At 36.8% G+C, this 20647-nt stretch overlaps 1 protein-coding gene across 2 annotated transcripts in view; it reads left to right on the top strand.

The window, feature by feature from the left end:
• PTPN4 (protein tyrosine phosphatase non-receptor type 4) overlaps nt 1-20647 on the top strand; it is a 120637-nt gene that overhangs the window by 43725 nt on the left and 56265 nt on the right. For both annotated transcript variants that reach the window (XM_054210358.1, XM_054210359.1), the window contains exons 3-9: nt 7855-7962; nt 11848-11890; nt 11988-12066; nt 16527-16571; nt 16804-16856; nt 19068-19188; nt 20307-20394. In XM_054210358.1, the coding sequence (XP_054066333.1) occupies nt 7855-7962; nt 11848-11890; nt 11988-12066; nt 16527-16571; nt 16804-16856; nt 19068-19188; nt 20307-20394 (537 nt within the window). The remainder of the gene's footprint in view (nt 1-7854; nt 7963-11847; nt 11891-11987; nt 12067-16526; nt 16572-16803; nt 16857-19067; nt 19189-20306; nt 20395-20647) is intronic.

The following is a 20647-nucleotide window of genomic DNA, read 5'->3' as shown; positions in this document are numbered from 1 at the left end:
CTCACTACCTTCTAATGCTCTCATGAGGATGTCAGGAAAGAAAATACGAAGTTGGTTGCTGAATGCTGAGGACTGTTACTGGGAAAAGTGAATAACTTTTACATACGAGCCTGGAATTTAAAATAGGTTATTCATCAGATTTTCTAATCAGTAATCCTTGATAAGGAGTTAAAATGAAAATGTACGTGATTTTGTGCATGTGTTCATACAAGTGCAACCATTTCTTTCAACTTCTTGATGAAAAAAAAACACAAACAACAGGCAAGGACCTCACAAGAAAACATTAAAGCATTTAAAGTGATCTTTGTGTGAGAAGAACCAGAACTCAACAGGAAAGCAACTGTTGCATGGCCTGGGACAGGAGAACTCAGTTTTTACCTCGTCAACTATAGAATTCATGACTTATGTGGAGAAAGGTTGAATACTGTGATGGTGAAAGTTGAGTTGACATGAATATTAGCATTTTTCAAGAGGAAATTGAACTTCAGCGAATGGTGTGAAGGAGTAGCTCAATATCAAATTAGACCGTGGGACTTCAGATGGGAAGCAAGGGAGAAACAAGCAGTTCTCAAATTTATGTGAACAAATTTAATATGGACTATTTGAAAAAGTTCTAATGCTCAGTAATTGGAATGAATTCTGATATCCAGTGTTCAGTGAGGATATTGATACATTTGAATGTTTTAGGGTAGATTTGTGAGAGCGATTGTGTTTCTCTGCTCTGTAGTCAGATGGTTAGACCCTGTGCAGCCTGCAGCTGCCTATCAGAGGAGCAAAATCTCTGTTACCTAGCAAAAATTTGCAAGGATCCAGTGTTGCATGGTGTAAGATTTAGAAGTAGACTTGTTTAGTTATTTGTTTTAGATATTTCAATCAAGATGGAAGGTTTTAGGATGTTCTCTTAAGGCATTTTTGTGGTTGTATCAGGAGCTGTTTAACTTTTTGGGATTTCTGTGTGGTTAACGGTGGGAATTTTGGGTGATGGAGCTGGGGTAGGGATGACCAAAGACTTTAATTTATCAACATCAAGCCTCACTTCCTGTCTGGGATAATTTCTTCTGTTTCCCTTTTTCCTTTGTCTCAAGAATATTCCCCTGCTCTTCTGTATCTCTTCTTATCATTGCTAACAGTTTCCCAGTCTATACTGCCTGCCAAAAAACAGTATGTGCAGAATGTAGTTGGACACAAAGCATTAAAAGTGCATGAGAAATTGTAATGTGGGGTTTTTTTCCCTTCAGGTGCATGAATCTTCCATTAAAATAGCTGTCTTGCAGTTTTTTCTTTGTTTATAAGCGTTGGCTGAAATACGGAATAATTGTTGTACAGTAGGTATGGGAGATTATGCTTCTTTTTGATCTAGGTGTTCAAAAGCTGTATGTTGTTAGAGAATGCCTACTGCCTGTCTAGAGTAGAATCACTAGTTATAAATCCTTAACTGCCTCTTCATTCTCTCCCAAGAAAAAAATTACGTAATATGTTCTCACCACCTCCCTAGTGTACTAAATATTTTAGTTGCATGGATCACGCTTTACTGCTTATACAGATCAGCCTGCAAGTTTGTCTATTAAAACTGAGTTTAGGGAATAAAAAGTTCCTTGGTGCTCAATGTTTTGATCTCAGGTCTTAGCCTCAATCTGTATTTTTAAAAATAGGGAGGAATAAAGTATTCAATCATAGCGAATGTATGCTAACCAAATGGTATACAGGTTTTCAGGGTTTATAGCTGTGTTTTACTTTATTGTGGTTGACACAATACTTGGCAATAAATATTTATGGAATTGTTTTCAAAATAGGAAGAACAAAGGTAACATCAAGTAAATTAGCAAGGTTTTTTTCTCCTGGTGATTGCAATAGGTATTCTGTATGCTAATGATGGTAAAGCTTAATCATCTGGAGTATGCAGTGCTGTATTAATGAAAAAGTACTCAAATGCTATTTCTTCTCCAACAGCAAAGTAATGATCACTGACAATGTCTCTTGATAATTTATGTGACGTGTTCTAAGTTCACATTTCAACCAGCTTTTCCCATTGATCTGCAAAATAGGCATTCTTTGTGCTAAGCCTTACCTTGTACAGAGTGTAAGAAATCAAATCAAATAATCCCTGTGGATTGTAGCCAGACAAAGGTTATTTTGGTTGCTGGCAGAAGAATCAGTGGGAACTAACCTGTGCATATGATCGCAGAGTAGAAATCCTTTCTATAAAATGCTGTGCTTACCAAATGAAGAACTCCTACTTTGACCCTGAAGAGCATACTTCAGAGAACGTGTAGCTGGAAGAAATGAGGCTCGCTTGAGTTAATAACATGATCAGGATGATTTGCATTACCATAAACCTGCTTCTTCAAGATCAAATTGCTTTAATTGTTTTTAATTAAGTGTTTAAACACCTCAAATTGTATCTTTTCCACGCAGGCTGATTAACTGTATTCCCCGAAAGCCAGTACATAGATACAGAGATCACATGAAACTAGAGGGGAAAACTAAGTTGAAGTAGCTGGGATGAGTTGTTCTGTGACCAAGGCTAGTGGGTTAGCGCTCATGGACAAATGTTTCAATTTGCAGCCTTTATTGTCTCAGAACTCTCCTCAAAGTTAATGAATTTGCACTCTAATGGAAGTAAAACCTAAAAATCTGTAAAATAACGCAAACCAAAACAAAAAAAAAACCTATACCAACCCCCCTGTAATTTCAGAAGTGAAAACTTTCAATAATTTAATCTTCAGTTTTACTTAGTTGATTCCCTTTTTTCTTTGACCAAAAAATTGAATAACCTGCTTGGAAACTTTTTTTAAAACAAGGTAGCTTTTTGCAGTGCTCACATAAGGTGTAGAATGAAAGGAGACAGTAGTGCAGTGCTGGCTGTTTGGGGATGTGCTTGCTTAAGTTGCAGCACAAGTATTGGGGTGAGGTGGGAGAGGAGAGGTTCCAGTGTTGTCATTGGTGAAGGAGCCGTGCAGCCTCCTGCAGACGTGTGAGCAGCAGAGCCGTCTGACCCCCTCCGGGAAAGCCTGGGCCATGTCATCCCATTCCTCCGTCATCAGAAGTCCAGATTTGTTTGGACTGACACGCCAGCAATGTCTCCTGGTGTTTGCTGTAGATGCAGCCAGTTCTGTAGGCCAGCAACGAAACCAAAATGTCACTAAGATAAATTGGGAAGACAGTGATAGTTGGTAAGCAGGCATTAAGTACTTAAAGGGGGTCTACAGGAAAGATGGGGAGGGACCCTTTATCAGGGAGTGTAATGACAGGACAAGAGGTAACAGTTTTAAACTGAAAGAGAGGAGATTTAGATTAGATATTAGGAAGAAATTCTGTACTGTGAGGGTGGTGAGATGCTGGAACAGGCTGCCCAGAGAAGTTGTGGACGCCCCATCCCTGGAAGCATTCAAGGACAGGCTGGATGGGGCTTTGAGCAACCTGGTCTAGTGGGAGATGTCCCTGCCCATGGCAGAGGGTTGGAACTAGATGATCTTTTAAGGTCCCTTCTAACATGAACCATTTTATTATTAAACCTGTATTATTGCAGATCTTTTCCTAAATTTTCAAACAGGAATGCTTGCAAACAGCTAACAATCATTTTGCGAATGGAAATTAATGTGTATATATCTAGTGGTACTAGATGTTAGCCACTAAATGGTAGATACTTCATAAAGTGCAGTTAATATATTGATGTCTGCTGTTAATGTCAGATTTGTTCTGAAAGGCCAAAATTTGTTAGACATTTTGCCTCCAGCAATGACTAATAAGAAGTACACATAACATTCTAATATTCCAATTCAGAAAAAATGTTGATATGTTTCCTATCTAACTACTGTAGTTTTATGCAGTAGTTCTCATTTTTCATATATTTCCCATTATTCCCTGTTTTAAGAAGAAATATTAATGTTTAACTTTATCCGTAGGAATGAGGCAAGTTTCTTTTTATGCTAATCCACATTTATTGGTTCTGGTTTTTTTATTAAAAAAAAAGGCAAAAGTAGAAACTTGTTACATGCTTTTTATAATTTATAGCAGCTATTCAGTGGTTATGATAGTATTGCAAATATTTTGGACCTTTCATAACAAGCAGGATTGTGACCTTCACCTGCTCTGGCAAGCTGCAACATCATTATATAAATAACAGAGACAGGTTAAACTGAGGTCTGGTTTTACTAGATGCTTATCTTTATTTTGCACTGAGAGTAAAACATTGTGATCAAAACAAATGCTTCATGTTGAAACTAGTCTTCTCTTACCAAATTTGCTGCTCTGTTGCAGGAGAAATACCTTCCTTGTGGTCGTGAAATGACGTTCTGTATCACTAAATTCAAACTGATCAGCAAGTTCTAATCTTTTATCATTAGGAAACATCTATCCAGATATTTAAGAAACAGTATAAAGTCTCAGGTTTAGATTGGAAAAAAAGCAGCAGAATTGATATCTGCATATTATTTGAAGAAGTAACATGTCAGCAGTGGTAAATGTAAGCCTAAACTTGGGTTCCAAACGTCTCCTGTTTTCTGATAGTTACCGTCATAAGTTCTTAGTTTGAGTTCTGATTTAAATCTACATGGGGAAAAGTGCCAAGAAGCAATTAGTGTTGCTATGTAATTTTAAAATTAGTTTTATGTGTTGAAAAATTTGTACTGATTACTGGTTTATTTCAAATTATATCAGAAACTCCTAATTTAGTAAAAATGACTGTTTTTGGATTGTACGTAAAAATTGCCTTATGCATTTTTACTGTTGTGTATTTATTATGTTAACATCTGGGTTGGGGGTTTTTTTGATTGTTTTTAGTTATTGGAAAGTAAATTTTTCAGTAGCGAACTTTTTAACAATGGTGCTCCTAGTAGCTGTTCCATTTTGTTAAACATCAAGAAAGTCTCTGTATGATTTAAAAAAAAAAATAATCTTCTTTCAAAGTAAATATAGCAATTCTTAGATCACTCTAACTTAGCAAAGTTTACATGGGACCTGAAATACGTGCCTTTTGTAATTTCAACTTAAATACACAGAGCCATGATTATGATTGTCCTGCTGGGACCATTTTAAGCATAATTTTTTGATAGCTATTTTCTAATTTCTTTTTATTACTATGAAATAAATTATCAAGCTTCTTGGAGTTTTTAGCCCCCAGTAAGTGGTTTTGACAGTTTACTCAACTTCAGTGCAATTTCAGCTGAACTGAACTGAAATTTCTATCAAAATGACTTTTGATAGAATGCTCTTAGATGTTAAGAAATGTCTGGATGTGATTTGTAGATTTTTCCACACGTGGATATTAATGAAACTCTTGCAACCTTCTTTTGACCTGTTAGTTACATAGTTCTGTTTTAATGGCTGTAAAATCATAGAATCTTCATGGTTGGAAAGGACCTTTGAGATCATCAAGTCCAACCAAACAACCTACAATCTCTGTCACTGGAGCATGCCCTGAAGTGCCACATCTAGACGTTTCTTAAACACCTCTAGGGATGGTGACTCAACCACCTCTCTGGGCAGGCTGTTCCAGGGCCTGACCACTCTTTCAGTAAAGTAATTCTTCCTAATATCTAATCTAAACCTCCCCTGCTGCAACTTCAGACGCTTTCCTCTGGTCCTGTCATTATTCACTTGGGAGAAGAGGCCAACACCCACCTCTCTACAACCTCCTTTCAGGTAGTTGTAGAGGGCAATGAGGTCTCCCCTCAGCCTCCTCTTCTCCAAACTAAACATGCCCAGCTCCCTCAGCCTCTCCTCATATGACTTGGTCTCCAGACCCCTCACCAGCCTGGTAGCTCTCCTCTGGAGACGCTCCAGCACTTCAATGTCCCTCTTGTGCAGCGGGGCCCAGAACTGAACACAGTACTTGAGGTGAGGCCTCGCCAGTGCTGAGTACAGAGGCACAATCACTTCCCTACTCCTGCTGGCCACGCTATTCCTGATACAAGCCAGAATGTTGTTGGCCTTCTTGGCCACCTGGGCACACTGCTGGCTCATGTTAAGCTGTCCGTCCACCAGCACCCCCAGGTCCTTTTCTGCTGGGCAGCTTTCCGGCCGCTCTTCCCCAAGCCTGTAGCGTTGCTTGGGGTTGTTGTGACCAAAATGCAGGACCCGGCACTTGACCTTATTAAACCTCATACAGTTGGCCTTGGCCCATTGATCCAGCCTGTCCAGGTCCCTCTGTAAGCAGATCAACACACTCACCTAGTTTGGTGTCATCTGCAAACTTACTGAGGGTGCACTCAATCCCCTCATCCAGATCATTGATAAAGATATTAAACAAAACCAGCCCGAAAACTGAGCCCTGAGGGACACCACTGGTGACTGGCCGCCAAGAGGATTTTACCCCATTAATCACAACTCTCTGGGCACGGCCATCCAGCCAGTTTTTAACCCAGCGAAGAGTACACTTGTCTATGCCATGATTCGCCAGCTTCTCCAGGAGAATGCTGTGGGGGACAGTGTCAAAGGCCTTACCAAAGTCCAGACAGACAACGTCCACAGCCCTCCCCGTGTCCAGAAGGTGGGTCACCTGGTCATAGAAAGAGATCAGGTTGGTTAAGCAGGACTTCCCTTTCCTAAACCCATGCTGGCTGTCCCTGATCCCTTGGCTGCCCTGCACTTGCCATGAGAGCTCACTCAAGATGATCCTCTCCATGATCTTTCCTGGTACCGAGGTCAGGCTGACAGGCCTGTAGTTTCCCAGATCCTCCTTCTGACCCTTCTTGTAGATGGGCGTCACATTAGCCACCCTCCAGTCATCCCACTTGTAAAAGTAAACACTTGTATAATATCTCTGAGAAGTGAGGTCATTTGGGAGCAGAACAGCAGGTTTTTTTGTTTTAAAACTTTAAAAATATCTTATTGCATGCAGTAAACAAGGCAAGATGTATCAAATCCACTGTATTATCAATAATACTGAGCACCTAGAAGATCGTTAGAAGCTTGCTCAGTGCCAGAGAGGTAGAATATCTGGGTGGAAAATGTATCAATCAGCTCTTTCATCATTTTTTTATTGTTTGACAGTTGTTCTTGCAGAATTTTTCCTCATCTTTTGTACTTCAAGAAGCTATGACACTTTAATTTCTTTGGGAAACTCCCTTCAGATTTTACCAAATGTACTTATGGAGTCCTGTCATAATGGCACACTTGGTGTTTCAATTACTGTGTTGGCAGTATTTTCAGGTTAGGCAAAAGATTGCTAGGCACCAATAGCTACAGATTCTTTTTATATCATTTTGTGGGTAAGATTTGTCCCTGTAGTATAAATAAAGTTTGTTCGCTTGTTTCTGAAAAGTTATGTTACTGTTATTCAGTTCATTTGAATTAGTTCATTTAAAGTGAAGTAATATCTTTAAGAGAACACACTGAAATGAGACTTCTCAGTTAGATATTCGGCTTCTTCATCTGACTGTGCCATTTAACTTTGGAAATATTTTCAATATGCTGGTTCATTTAGATTCAGAGATAAAATAAGTAAGAATAACTTGTACAGACCTGTACTTTTACATTCAGTGACCCAAACAAGGCTACAAAATTCTTTGTCTAATCCTAGCCTTTTCTCTTTTCTTTTTTTCAGTACTCCTTTTAAATATCAAATTTGGCTAATGACTGGCTTTCAGGAATAATCACGTAGCTAGCTAAGAAGTGAAGAATTCTTACTGTCAGAAAATGACAAAGAGGAAAAATAATAATTCCTTACATATGTTTCAAAAAGGGAGATGAAACTCATTTAAAAATAGTTCTCCTGGGATACACTTTGTGGTATTTAAAATCTAGGCTGCTAGAGCACATCTGAAAGAATGTTTATGTTCTCTGCCTGTCTGAAGTCTGTGTGTCTGATTATATATTTGTTCATTAAGCAATTTATGTATTTGTTCTCTGCAGAAACATGATCAGGGACAAGTTCTATTGGATGTAGTCTTCAAGCATCTTGATTTGACAGAGAGAGATTACTTTGGTTTACAGTTGGCTGATGAATCTGCTGATAACCCTGTAAGTTTATTCGGTTTTATAAAGACAATTTTATAAGTCATGGTCATGTTTGTCACTGTGCCCTGTATCATTGTAAAGAAAAGTAAATAGAAGCCATTGCAATATTCTGCCACCCTCTCCAATTGTCTCATTCGAGTAGTTCAGTATCACCTTGCAGTTGTAATAAAACTAAATGTAAACAGTTACAAGTTTGGAGTAAGATGTTGAGATTTTATTAAATAATTCCTTAAAAGGGGTGTTGTTTGTTTTGTTGTGTCTATTTACTAGACTGCATGATCATTGTCATGTTAAGTATTTTTAATTTTTTTTTTTCATTAGGACTTACAAAAAAATAAGGGGTTTTTAGATTGTCCTGTATGGTGTTTCTGTTTCTAGCCCAGATAGCTGGTAGATCTTTTAACAGAGCTTCATATAGCGCACTATCTGACATGGGCTGTCTGCTTATCACCTTAAGAGGAAAAAGAAGGGACTCGTTTGAAAATGAGTGTTTATAATAGTTCATGCACTTTAATGGAAAGGGAATTCCATAGGACTGAAACTTTGTAAATCACTTTATATTTCACCAGTGGAAACAAATATCTACAGCTCTAATGTGCAGTGGCTGCAATAGTTATAGCTGTACTGCTGAAATCATGATTGCTTGAAGAATAATTCTTGAATACTTTTTTACAGGTATCAAATGTTCAATACTTGTTTAAAAGTGCAGTTTAAGTATTATTCCTTATAATACAGTTCTTTACCTAATTCCCATTATATGCATGTCATAGTGATGGGGTCTAAATTTATCTCCCAACTTATGTGTCAAAAGTAATTTTTGTTCACAAAATGTGCAGAATGTGATCTATAGAGATAAGTGACGCTGTAAAGTGTTAATGATTCAGTAACGAAGGTGAATTTCAGAAGATAGTGCAACTTTCTTTGGCAAGTGCAGATTTGGTCTACTGTTGTTTTAGCATCAAGAGTGACTGTTCTAAATAGAAGGAATGCTCTTTTTTATCTTACTAAAAGGTTGGGGTTTTTTTCTTTTTACTTATTTTTAATGTCTTTTTTAATGTCGTAGAGGAAGAAAGAAGTCACAATACAGCCATAATTTTTCTTCTGCCTAAGCAGTGAACTACTTCCATGTTTCTTTCTTCTCTAGAGCAAATTATTCTTAATTATATTCTTTTTCTAAATTCTGGTAACATTAAGATTATTAATATGAATAAAGCTGTATAGCACAGTTGTAGATATTTAACAAAGTTTTCTTTTGTAACTTGTGGATGGTTCTGTTAAGTCATTGGCAAGCTGGCCTCATTTAATCTTTTTATTCTAACTTTGTTTCCAGGCTGAAAAGACATAGGCATGCTGTAGAAAAGACTGAATTATTTTTCAGCTTTGTTTAAGAAGTACTTAATTGAACATCACTCAATATTTTACTCAACATTCAGAAATTTGTAGTGCTTCTGATTCTCATTTATTTGGCTTTCGAAAGCTTAGATGTCTAAGATCTCCTTTTTTAGTTTATCTCTCAGCAGCTGAATACAACAGCAGAATAGAAGGATCTGGTTAAGAGTTTGTCTGAAAAAAGAATGACTTCACAGCTATTTGATATAAGCACATGCTTTAAAGATTTAGTACTTTGATTTCTAAATATTTTGGCTTTTCAGCACATATCTAGTTGCCATGAAAACAATGCATCAGAGCTAAATAGAAATGTTACCTATATTAGTCATGTAAGCTTGAAGAATTTAAGGGTTTGACTAATTTCAGGTTTTGATATCAGTTTACTTTTTACACTTGGTTCATTTGGACAAAGAAAACAGATCAGGTTCACATATTCTAGTTACTTGTGAAATAACACAGCAGAATATTAGTAAGATATATTCAATGCAGCAGGTGTCAGATGATAAAGGTGATGGGGAAAGGAGGATTCTGCTAATTGCATGTGAAGTCTCTGTTATTGTGCCTAAAGATGGATTTCAAAAACTGCACAAGCTTTATGTTTTTCTGTAATATTAATGCCACGGTAAAAGTCAATGCAAGAAATCACTGCTGCTGTATAGAGCTGAAGTGGTTTATTTGGCGAGGGTCTTGGGCTGTGGGTGTCTGAAGCAGTGCTGAGGAGCAGGTGAGGGTGCATAGTGGGGGTGAGGGTGCAGCGAGTACTGTCAGTGTGGGTGCTGGAGCGCCCGCGAGAGGAGGAGAGAGTACCGAAATTACTGTCCAAGGGACTGGGGTACAAATGGATGGATCCCCAAGTCTACCTGCCTCTCAGACTCACTGGGATGTAAATGGGATCACACGTCGTGCTAGCAGCACCTTGATTCGTAAAGTTCTCAACTTCAGCTTCTTTACAATATTGAGTGGTTTAACCCTCTGCAGTTTCCCAGAGAGAAAATCACCATTTGCATTTGGATCCAATAGATGTTGCCTGTTAAATGTGGTTTAAAAAAAAAAAGTTATGTTTCTGTGGTTTGAGCTATACTAGTATATACCAAATTGATCTTAACAGCCAGAAGGAAATGTAAATAGAAGCTTTTCTGCTAGGCATTTCAATTCCAGGTTTTCTGGATTAACTATAATTGCAAACAGTTTTTCCCACCAAAAAAACCCAACAAAACCAAACACAAAAATAATTGCAGGATTAGATGAGATCTGTGTATTTATTAGATATAGTGGATCATAACCCCTTGCTTAAAGGTACTCAAGTATCTTTCAACATGTTTTGAAAGGTTCTTGTGTAAAATTGACATGTATCCCTGGCTGAAGAGTCCTTTCTTAAGTCATCTACTACAAGGATAGAGCATTTGGATGTAGTCATCATTGTTTGTTATTCAAAATGAATAAAATGACTCAGAACTAACTTCAGATCCAGAGTGTGTCAGACAGCTCAGGTACTGTACCTCTGTGTGTTTTCCTCCTCCCTCACATGAAAAATATTACAAGCCCCATGATAAATGTGACGTAGTTGTATGCCATACAGGGTTAGGCCTCTGTCACTTCATAGGAATTGTGGCCATGTAACTGTTTCCTGAGGTTTGTGGGTTTGCATTGTGAGGCAGGATGAGGAATCGAACAGTATTTATAACAAAGATAGACTTATGAGTTAACTGAACTACAGTGGTATGTGCAGAGTCTGCTGGGTTGGTGTTGGAGAGTGTTTTAAACCACTTGTGGGGCTTTTCTGAAAAGAATACTTCTCCTTGAAATTTGATTTCTATAAAGATCTGTCTGTACTTCCCCATAGCAGCGATGTCCCATAGAGAGGATCAAGACTGGGCGCTGTTTGGTAAAATTGTTCTGTAGTCCTTAATCCATTAAGCTGAGCGCTGAGCTTCTGGTTTCCAAGATCCCAATTATGGATTTACCAGAGATGACACTCAGGCTCACAATTTGAAGAGGATCTGTGAGCCAGTGGGAACACTCCCTGGATGTGTCACACCTGCAAAATGCAGAGTCAAAAGTACTGGAACTAGTTTAAGCAAATTAACGTCTGAGTTGAGTAAATTAGCCAGCTCATAGTTCTTCACTGCCACAGTTAGTTCACCTTAGATAATCAGTGTAAAGAGTACCCGAAGATTGTTAAACACACCATGGTTGAGTTCTAACCTCTCAGGCTCATGTGACAATCAAAGAACCCAGTTCATAGTCAAATTAGCACTGTAAGAGACAGATATCTGGACAACAGAGACTAATCTCAGGGAAAAAAGAACAATTGCAACTGTTGATGATAATGTTAGTGTCTTTCCGGAATCAGTAAGAAGACTTTTGTATGCCAGTAAGACATTTTGGTAAAACACCAAGTCAAAAGTAATAGAAAAGCAACAGTTACTTGGCGTATAAGGCTATAATTTGTACTTTTTTGTGTCTCTAAAATTGGTGTTATAATTTGTGTCTTTCCAGAGGTGGTTGGATCCAAACAAACCTATCAGGAAACAATTAAAAAGTGAGTACATGTATGTATTTGGTCAATTCATATATCATTATTATGCTGTTTTTCCAGGGTGCCCTGACTAATTAGAAATAACTTTTCTTGGCTGCAGGAGGATCGCCTCACAGTTTGAACTTCAGAGTTAAGTTTTTTGTAAGTGACCCAAACAAGCTCCAAGAAGAGTATACAAGGTAGGTCTAGTTAATTTATCAATAAAACATTTTTCTAGAAGGCTTATATTTAAGGGGAAAGCTATCATTAATTTTTTTAAGGTATAACATGGAAATTTTCTTTTAAATCATTTTTGTGTCACATTTGCAAGCATCTAATTTTTGCCTAATAATTACAGATATGAACTATGCAGTTGCACCAAATCAATATAGCAAAAAGCCTCTGTGAATAAATTTACAAATTTATATGCAAAGTGAAGTAACTACCTGAAGAAAATACTACCAAGTAGAAACAGAAAAGGGAAAGTAGAGAAGAGAGGAAAAACTTAAGCCCACTGTTCACCAATGAGTACAAATTTAACTTTATCCATACTTGTGTTGTCCTTTGTGATTAAAAAGTTCCTGAGCTTTCTGCGTTCTTTTATTTGTCGTGTGTTCCACCCCCCTCCCCCCCCCCCCCAGTTTTCTGTTTGGCACTAATAAAATTAATCTCTGTTTGTATGGTTGTAGTCCTAGTTTGAAGCATGTAAGCTTTTTTTGACAGCAGTGTGTTGAAGTCTGTTGAGGAAAATGCTCAGTGTGACTCAAGATAGGAGGCTTGTGAGTTGCAATTAGTCCCTGAAGAAATGCCTCAAATTTTCACTATTCTTAATTAGTTCTGGTACTCTACATAACTGGCATGATTTGACAGATTGGAATTTTTGGATGTCAGCCATTCTGAAAACAGGTCAGCCCCACTCAAAACCCAATATCTAAATCATTAAGGATAGCTTTAGAAACATAAGTACCAAAACTGTGAAAATCTGAGTCCACATTTGTTTATGATTTCTTTTGATTTGTCATATCTTGGACAAAATCTTGCACCCATCTATGCAGACAGAATTTACTAAAATGAGTCCCAGAGATTCTGGATCAGGCTTTGTTTTCTTGAAATATTTACTCTGAGAAAATTTGGCAATTTACTATATCCGAATAATGAAAAATGTGGTATTTGAATTAAAGGACAACATGTAATATTCCTAAGGAGATGGGAGAAACAGTAAATGTTGATCAATATGAAGTAAACAGTAAAGAAACGAGAGAACTGTTTGCTTTAAACGTTATGTGTAAATACAAAGCTATAAATACAACGTCCATTTAGATGAGAATAATGTATGATTGCTGTATCTAGGTCAGCTCTGCCTTTTTTGCTAATAGGCCTAATTGCCCCTGAGAAAACTCATTTGTATTTGGAATTATTATAAAGAGGGAGTTGTTATCCATGGGTTTTTTTGGAGTGAAGTTAGGATGCCATGTCACAAATACGGGTCCTTTCATATAATCATTATTCACCCCTTTAAGAAAAAAGGAAAAAAAACCAAAGCACAAGGTTCTGACAATTCCAGCTCAAGATGAGACTTTTGGAAGATGCTCAATTTTTATAAATTTCATGAAAACAGAGGAATGAGTCAACATATGAGGCAGTATGAATAGGTGTCAGGGAAAGGTTCAGTACAAGCTTGCGTATTAGACCTCTGTGAATCTGTGATAGGGAGGCAGGTTATGAATGCCCCAGGTCAGAAGAGGTCAGCAGGAGCTCAGCTCGTGTTGAAGAGTGTAGCTTTAGGAACTTGGTCGGAAATGGACCTTCATTAGTTCTGCTTAGGGCAGAAAGACTTGCTTATTAACATTCACTCCAGTTAGCAATAGCTCTGTCTTACCCTTTTCTATGTGTGTGTATATATATATAAGGAAGATGAAAACATTGTAATGCAATGCCACATTTATTGTTTTAGCTGAATTTGCTGTTCAGGCTTTTTCAGATCTACATTGCTAACACTTCTATTGATTTCCCATTTTGCTCAATAATATGCGAGGCTTCCATGTTCAAACTGGGGTGGTTAGCTAACAAGCAATTAACTTCACTGTTTGCTGAAAACAGTGGATAGAAAATGAACTCTGCTTGGTGTTCCTTAATCATGAGGTCCCTTAAGTAACATGGAATATTTCTAATAAAGCATTACACCAAAAAAAGTAAAATAAAATCAAAGTGGAGCTGCACACACGGGATGTTTTTGTCCTACGTTTTTGCAGGAAAAATTGGTTTATTCAGTATATTTGTGAAGAGATGCTCAAGCGCTAAGCATGTGAAGCGTATCCTTTTAATATATAAATTTAACTTGGCGTTTATTGCTTTTTTTAACAGGTAAAGAAATTTTGCTTTATCTGTCCCTTTTTTGGTTTCAATATGCATTTTAAGGTAGAAAATGAAAAAGTATTTTGAGGTGTCTAAAACCTGACTACTGTCTCAGTTTTAACTTTTTGAGGTTAATACCTTAGAACCTCCAGAGGGTTTTGTAGGAGTTGAGCACATGGGCTAACATCTTTGCTTGTCAGTTTGCAATTATTTTCCTCCTTTTCTTTCAAACACGGAATGTTTTACCTCTCCACTATATTTAGCTTGTAAATGATTGGATTTCTGTGTGTATACTTTTAAATGTTTGTGGCAGTCTTTAAGGTGGTAATTAATCCACTTTCTGAAGACTGCACAATTATGAGAAGTCATATTATGTGTGATAAAGTGTTATATTTTATTTTTAATTTCTTAGTGAAAGTTAATATTGGGTTTAACGTTTCATTTCAGTCAAATTTGAACTAGGTGGTTTTGATAAGTAATTTTGATCAATGTTGATAATCATAGAATAGAATCATAGAATGTCTTGGGTTGGAAGGGACCTTTAAAGGTCATCTAGTCCAACCCCCTGCAGTGAGCAGGGACATCTTCAACTAGATCAGGTCGCTCAGAGCCTCATCAAGCCTGGCCTTGAATGTCTTGAGGGATGGGGCCTCCGCCATTTCTCTGGAGAACCTGTTCCAGTGTTTCACCACCCTCATTGGAAAGAACTTCTTCCTAATGTCTAATCTAAACCTACCCTGCTCTAGTTTAAAACCATTGCCCCTTGTCCTATCGCTACATGCCCTTGCAAACAGTCCCTCCCCAGCTTTCTTATAGGCCCTGCTCCAATGGGTCCATGTCCTTCTTGTGCTGAGGGCTCCAGAGCTGGACACAGTACTCCAGGTGGGGTCTCGCGAGAGCAGAGTAGAGGGGGCGAATCACCTCCCTGGATCTGCTGGCCACGGTTCTTTTGATGCAGCCCAGGATGTGATTGGCCTTCTGGGCTGCAAGCGCACATTGTTGGCTCATGTCCAGCTTTTCATCCACCAGTACCCTCAAGTCCTTTTCTGCAGGGCTGCTCTCATAGTGAATGGATATGGCTGACTCTCTACAAATTGGAATTACAAGAAGGAAACCAGATTATTTTCATAATAATAATAATGTAGGAGGTCCCAAAACAGAATAAATTTATAAACAGGAATGATGTTTAAATTTTCCACTCAGTGAAACTGTTTTTTTAAATAAAAAGGCATTAGAACCTAAATTCTGCAGCAGCTTTTATGCTCCGTTACAAGGGATTTTTGCTGAAAGTTCAAGGTTGTGCTAACATCCTGCCATCTCAGTCAGTCTTGTTTGGTGCCCCACTGCAGGCTCTGGGTCAGTGGAGGTTTATAGCAGGTGTGATTTGACGCTTGATGTAAACATTTATATTTCTATGAAATTGTCTAAAACCTTTGAGTGAAATATGAAGGAACTAAATTGAATGAACAAAAGATTCATTCTGAGATGTTAACAAAATATTTGGGTTTTGTTGGAGAAACAAAGGAAGTAATTTAGAGGGAAATCTGTTTGCAGTTTCAGGTTTGTTGGGGTTTTTAAGCGCCACTGTTTGGTGGGAAATAGTTCTTGTTTTAAAGTGTTCATCTGTTCCTTTTGCTGTTTCCGTCTCCTTCCTGACTTGAAAGAGTGGGCATGGGAAGATGAGATGAATTTCTAAACCAAGCTTTTCTCACATCATAATTAAAGAAAACTTCAGAAGTTCGAGGGAAGTCAGTTGGAAGGCGTTTGACATAATAGAATCCACAACTTTTATTTAAGAATGTAATTCCAAATTACTAAGAGGAATTCTTTTCATTGAAATGAAAACAGAGTAATATCAAATACTCAATGTGAATAATTTTATCTACTTGGAGTAAAAATCATGCTTATTAAGGTACCTTCATACACAGATGCAAATTTTAACTTTTGGTTGCTGCATTGAATAGTTCTGTTGTTCACCCTCATTCATTATGAAGGCGCTTTTTCCCTTCTTTTAAACTTTAAGTGCAACATAAATACTGGGAAATAAAGCAGGTAGAATGTGAAATTTGCAGCCTTTTAGTGAAATACAATGTGTAACTTCATAGACTGCGACCAGTTTAGTTTACAAAGTTGTATTATTATTTTACTAACCACAGTTTAATTTCTTTCCCATAGGAGTTTAAGAAATAGCATGCAAAATGTAAAGTTTTAGTTTTGCACTAACTGAAAGCAAAATGCATTAAATTGATGTAAATTTATTAAATAATTTTAATTATAGTGTTTTCTGTTTGTTTTTTAAATTAAGGTACCAGTATTTTTTGCAAATTAAACAGGACATTCTTACTGGAAGGTAAGACATTTTTCTTGTGTTAAACTTTAAATACAAGTTAATGGTGAGGGATTTTACCTGCAAAAACAAAAGTATATTTAAAATAAATTACTGTTTATGCAAGTAGAAGTGTGTTTATAATAATTAACTGTCCAATTTGTTCATAGACTATGAAAGATTAGGCTTTTCAAAATTACCACATTTCATGTGAAATATGTAATTTTATTTGTTTCTTATTTTAAAAACAAAACAGATTGCCCTGTCCTTATAATACTGCTGCTCTTCTGGCTTCCTATGCTGTTCAATGTAAGTATAGTTACTATTCATGTACATGTTAGTCCTGAAATATATAAAAAGTAGCATTGATTATTTTCTAAAGAATGTAGTTTGTATAGCATTATATTGTAATGTTTGTGGACATGATGGTACTTTTCTCATCATTAAGGGAATACGGTTGATTCGTTTTTCTCCCCCAGCATGTTTTGCTGAATTAGATATAGAAAAAATACTGGTAACTCTTTCCTTCTTTAAACCCATGCAGTAAATAAACCACAAAACAACCCTCTTGTGTGGGTTGTTCTGAAGTGTGTGGAGGAGTTGTTTTGTTTTTTTTTATGTGAACTATGTACTACAGCATTTTTTTAGACACTTAAACTTTTTTGAGATATCATACATTGAACCTCCAAATAGGTGTGGAAAAGGGAATTCTGATCATATCTGGCCAAAAAGTTCAATACCCGTGTTGCCAGTTTTAAGCCATTCAGGGAGTAGATAAGTCTTGAAGACTGAGATTTAGCCCTCTTCCTCTTACCCCATTTTCCTTCATAAGCTTATATTGTTCAGTGGAAAAAAAAAAAGCCCACAAGAACCAACCAAGAGACTGGTCAGCACCTAGTTCTTGAAATTTGTGATTATCAGAAATTCAGTTTTCTAAGCAATCCTGGTATATCCATCTATGTTCATGTGTTTTTCTGCTATTGAAGATACTTCTGTCTACAGTTTGTACTATGTATAGTCTGTACATATCAGAGAAATAGTGTTAATATTTTCAGGGAAAAAACATATAGTAATGCTAATGTAATGTTTTATGCAAATTTTTGATAAGTGATCACTTTTTTCCAGAGCAATCAATTAGAGCAATTTCTCTTAAACAGAACCCTGGAAACAGCTACTTGGAAATAGAAATGTACTGCAAGTGCTGTCATGCCTTCGGGTTTTGCCTTAGAAGAGATGAAGTGTTTGATAATGAAGCAGGCACTATGAAAAGTTTATAACATTTTAAGCTTTTAGGAATGCAATTTTTTAATTTTTCAAATATTGTAGAAGTGGTGGGTACACGCAGTGCGTTGTACTTACATATACATGTATGAGTTCCTGCTGCCCCTAAGTTCTTCAGTGTGCAGATCTCTGTGTAATGATTTTCTCTGTACGTGCCTATTACTAAACTCTTTCTGGGCTTAGCTCTTGGGATTCTTTATAAATATAGGTAAATAGCAGAGGTAGATCTCAGACAGTCCTATGTTCTCCGTAGTGGATTTTACCTGGTCGCATTTTCCAATTTTTAGATTATTTAAAATAGGATCTGATTCTGGCAATGCAAGTGCCCCCCAGACTTCTTTCCTACCTTCCCTTTCCCTGGCTTATCTTCCTGCTCTGTAAATGCCTTCATCTCTCTTGTCAGTTCTTCCGTGCCCCATAAAAGTGTTACTAGCCCTGCCCAGGACCTCACGTCGTGCTGTGTTGCTGTGAACTTTCCAGTTTTCACGTGTTATGTTACTTATCTATCACTGTAGATCTATTACATGGATTGCAGATACTTAAAGCTGCCTTTTTTTTGGATTATAGTTAAAAAGCCTCAAAGCCTGTGTTTTTAGCAAATGTTGTTTGTATGTTTTTTTTACTCTGACAATAAACGTGATTTTAATTTATTTCCTACTCATTTTAAGAAAGTGTTAGAAATTGTGTAAATGCACTTTTTAGTAGTTTCAATGTAGGTGTATGTATGCATACTTTTTTCCCATACATACAATTGAATGTGCAAAAAAATATTTTTCTAATGCTTCTGCATATATCTTGGTACAGAATGAGTTGATGGGTTTTGCAGATCTTAATGAAGAAATAGCAGTTGTAGTGTTAAAAATATATATATTGCATAATCACATGAAAGCAAGCAAAGGTAAAAGAAAAAAAAAAGAAAAAATCAAATACCTTGAAGTGTATTTTTTTAGTGATAGCCATTATGACAGCATTATGAATTAATTTGTGTATTAAAAATTAAGCACTTTATGAACTTCATTCATAAGTACCTACTCAAAGCTCTCTTTAAATGATCTCCATGGTATTCATTGAGAACGTGATTGTTTATTCAAAAGGGAAAAGGGGATTTCAAATGTCTTCTCTATTTTTGTTTGCTGTAGATCATAAAGTATGTGGGAGCAGACTCTTGTGAATTTGGGGGCATTGCACAATGCCAAGTACATCAGTGATAAACAATAACCTCTCTTTTTAATATTTTAGCCGAGCTGGGAGACTACAACCATTCAGAAAACTTGCCAGGCTACCTCTCAGACTATTCTTTCATCCCTAGCCAGCCTCAAGACTTTGAAAAAGAAATAGCAAAATTACATCAGCAGCACATGTAAGGATTTACAGCAGAAGATATTGACTGACTTTGTCAAATCCTGACTGCTGGTGCTGTGCTATTGTATTAAAAAAAATGAGTATTTTGTCTTAAAGGTTTCTGGGGTTTTTTGTTGTTTTTTTTTTTTTTTTTAAGAGTACATTTAATGTGATTTTTTTTGTAGATTGTCTGTATAATAAGTACCATTGATACTCTGCACAGATAGAATATCTATGACAGAACGACAGGGAAAATAAGTGAAAAAATGAACATGTTAAAGGTACACTGAAAACAGTATTTGTGTGTATTACATAGACTGTTAATTTAGCAAGATATAATTTCTTTAAGAGTTTTTTTCAGTCTTTGAGAATGCTTTGTGCATAAAGCCTTTGTTTTCATGGTGCTCTCACCAGTAAACAAGCATTAACTTAGAAGTAACAAAGTCCTTTTCTTCGGTATCTGCTCTTTCCTGTGTGCAAGTCTGTGACCTTTTACTAAAGAGGAAAAGGCGATGAAGCAATGGAAAATATTTTTTTTTTCAGTGTGTAACATTGTGGTACTTTTTCAGTGATGGTTCCTCGGTATTTAGAACTTCAGAGCTTTTTGTTACAGTTAATTTAACAAAATGTAAGCTGTTTCCAAATACATTTGCTTAGTTGGGGCATGTTGTTGACTTTAGAAAATACTGAATGTTATGTTACATTTCAGCCAATGGCATAGCAAATTCTGTTAGGTGTAGGGTAAAGAAATTAAAGTAAGTTGATGGTAATTTAAACTTCAAGGGTGAGCCTTGGAGAGAATTTACTATTATCAATACAAAATGCAGGACTGCATAAGTAATTTCCAGATTCTAGAGCCCCACAGACATTTAAATGATGCAATGCGTTAGAAATAAAACATGTACGTTTGCAAACTGTGTTGTGGACTTTTGTCAAGACTTTGTCTATGTGGAAGCACAAGTCTTTTTCTGTTAAATTTTTTTGGCTTACAGTTTGTTTATGGTGAGAAAGGAAATTCAGATTTCAGGGTGGGGGTAGAAGTAGTAAAATGAATGCAGATTTTCTGTTTGAGCTCACTTGGGAGCCTGATGTGGGGGGTTATGTTAGGATGTTTCTGATTTAGCTTCTTTCTTTCAGAGGGTTGTCTCCTGCAGAAGCGGAGTTCAATTATCTCAATACAGCACGTACCTTAGAACTTTATGGAGTTGAATTGCACTATGCAAGGGTAAGTTTGGATGAACTAGTAATGTAAAAATGGATTCCTTTGAGATTTATGGAAAAATAAATATTTATTTTTAGAGAGCCTTCCAGGCTGCTGCTTACAAGGTAAAGGAAAGAAAATAATATTATCTTATTAGGTACCAATTTCAATAGCCACTATTTTACTTCAGTGAGGTTATTTCTTTGCTTAAATTTGGCCTTAGTTATACGTGTGTTATTCAGGTTGAGCCTTGTCAGCCTGAATGCCAGTTCAGTTG

This window comes from Rissa tridactyla, chromosome 7 (assembly GCF_028500815.1).
Source record: "Rissa tridactyla isolate bRisTri1 chromosome 7, bRisTri1.patW.cur.20221130, whole genome shotgun sequence".
NCBI lineage: Eukaryota > Metazoa > Chordata > Aves > Charadriiformes > Laridae > Rissa > Rissa tridactyla.
This window is presented reverse-complemented; position numbering and strand designations above follow the sequence as displayed.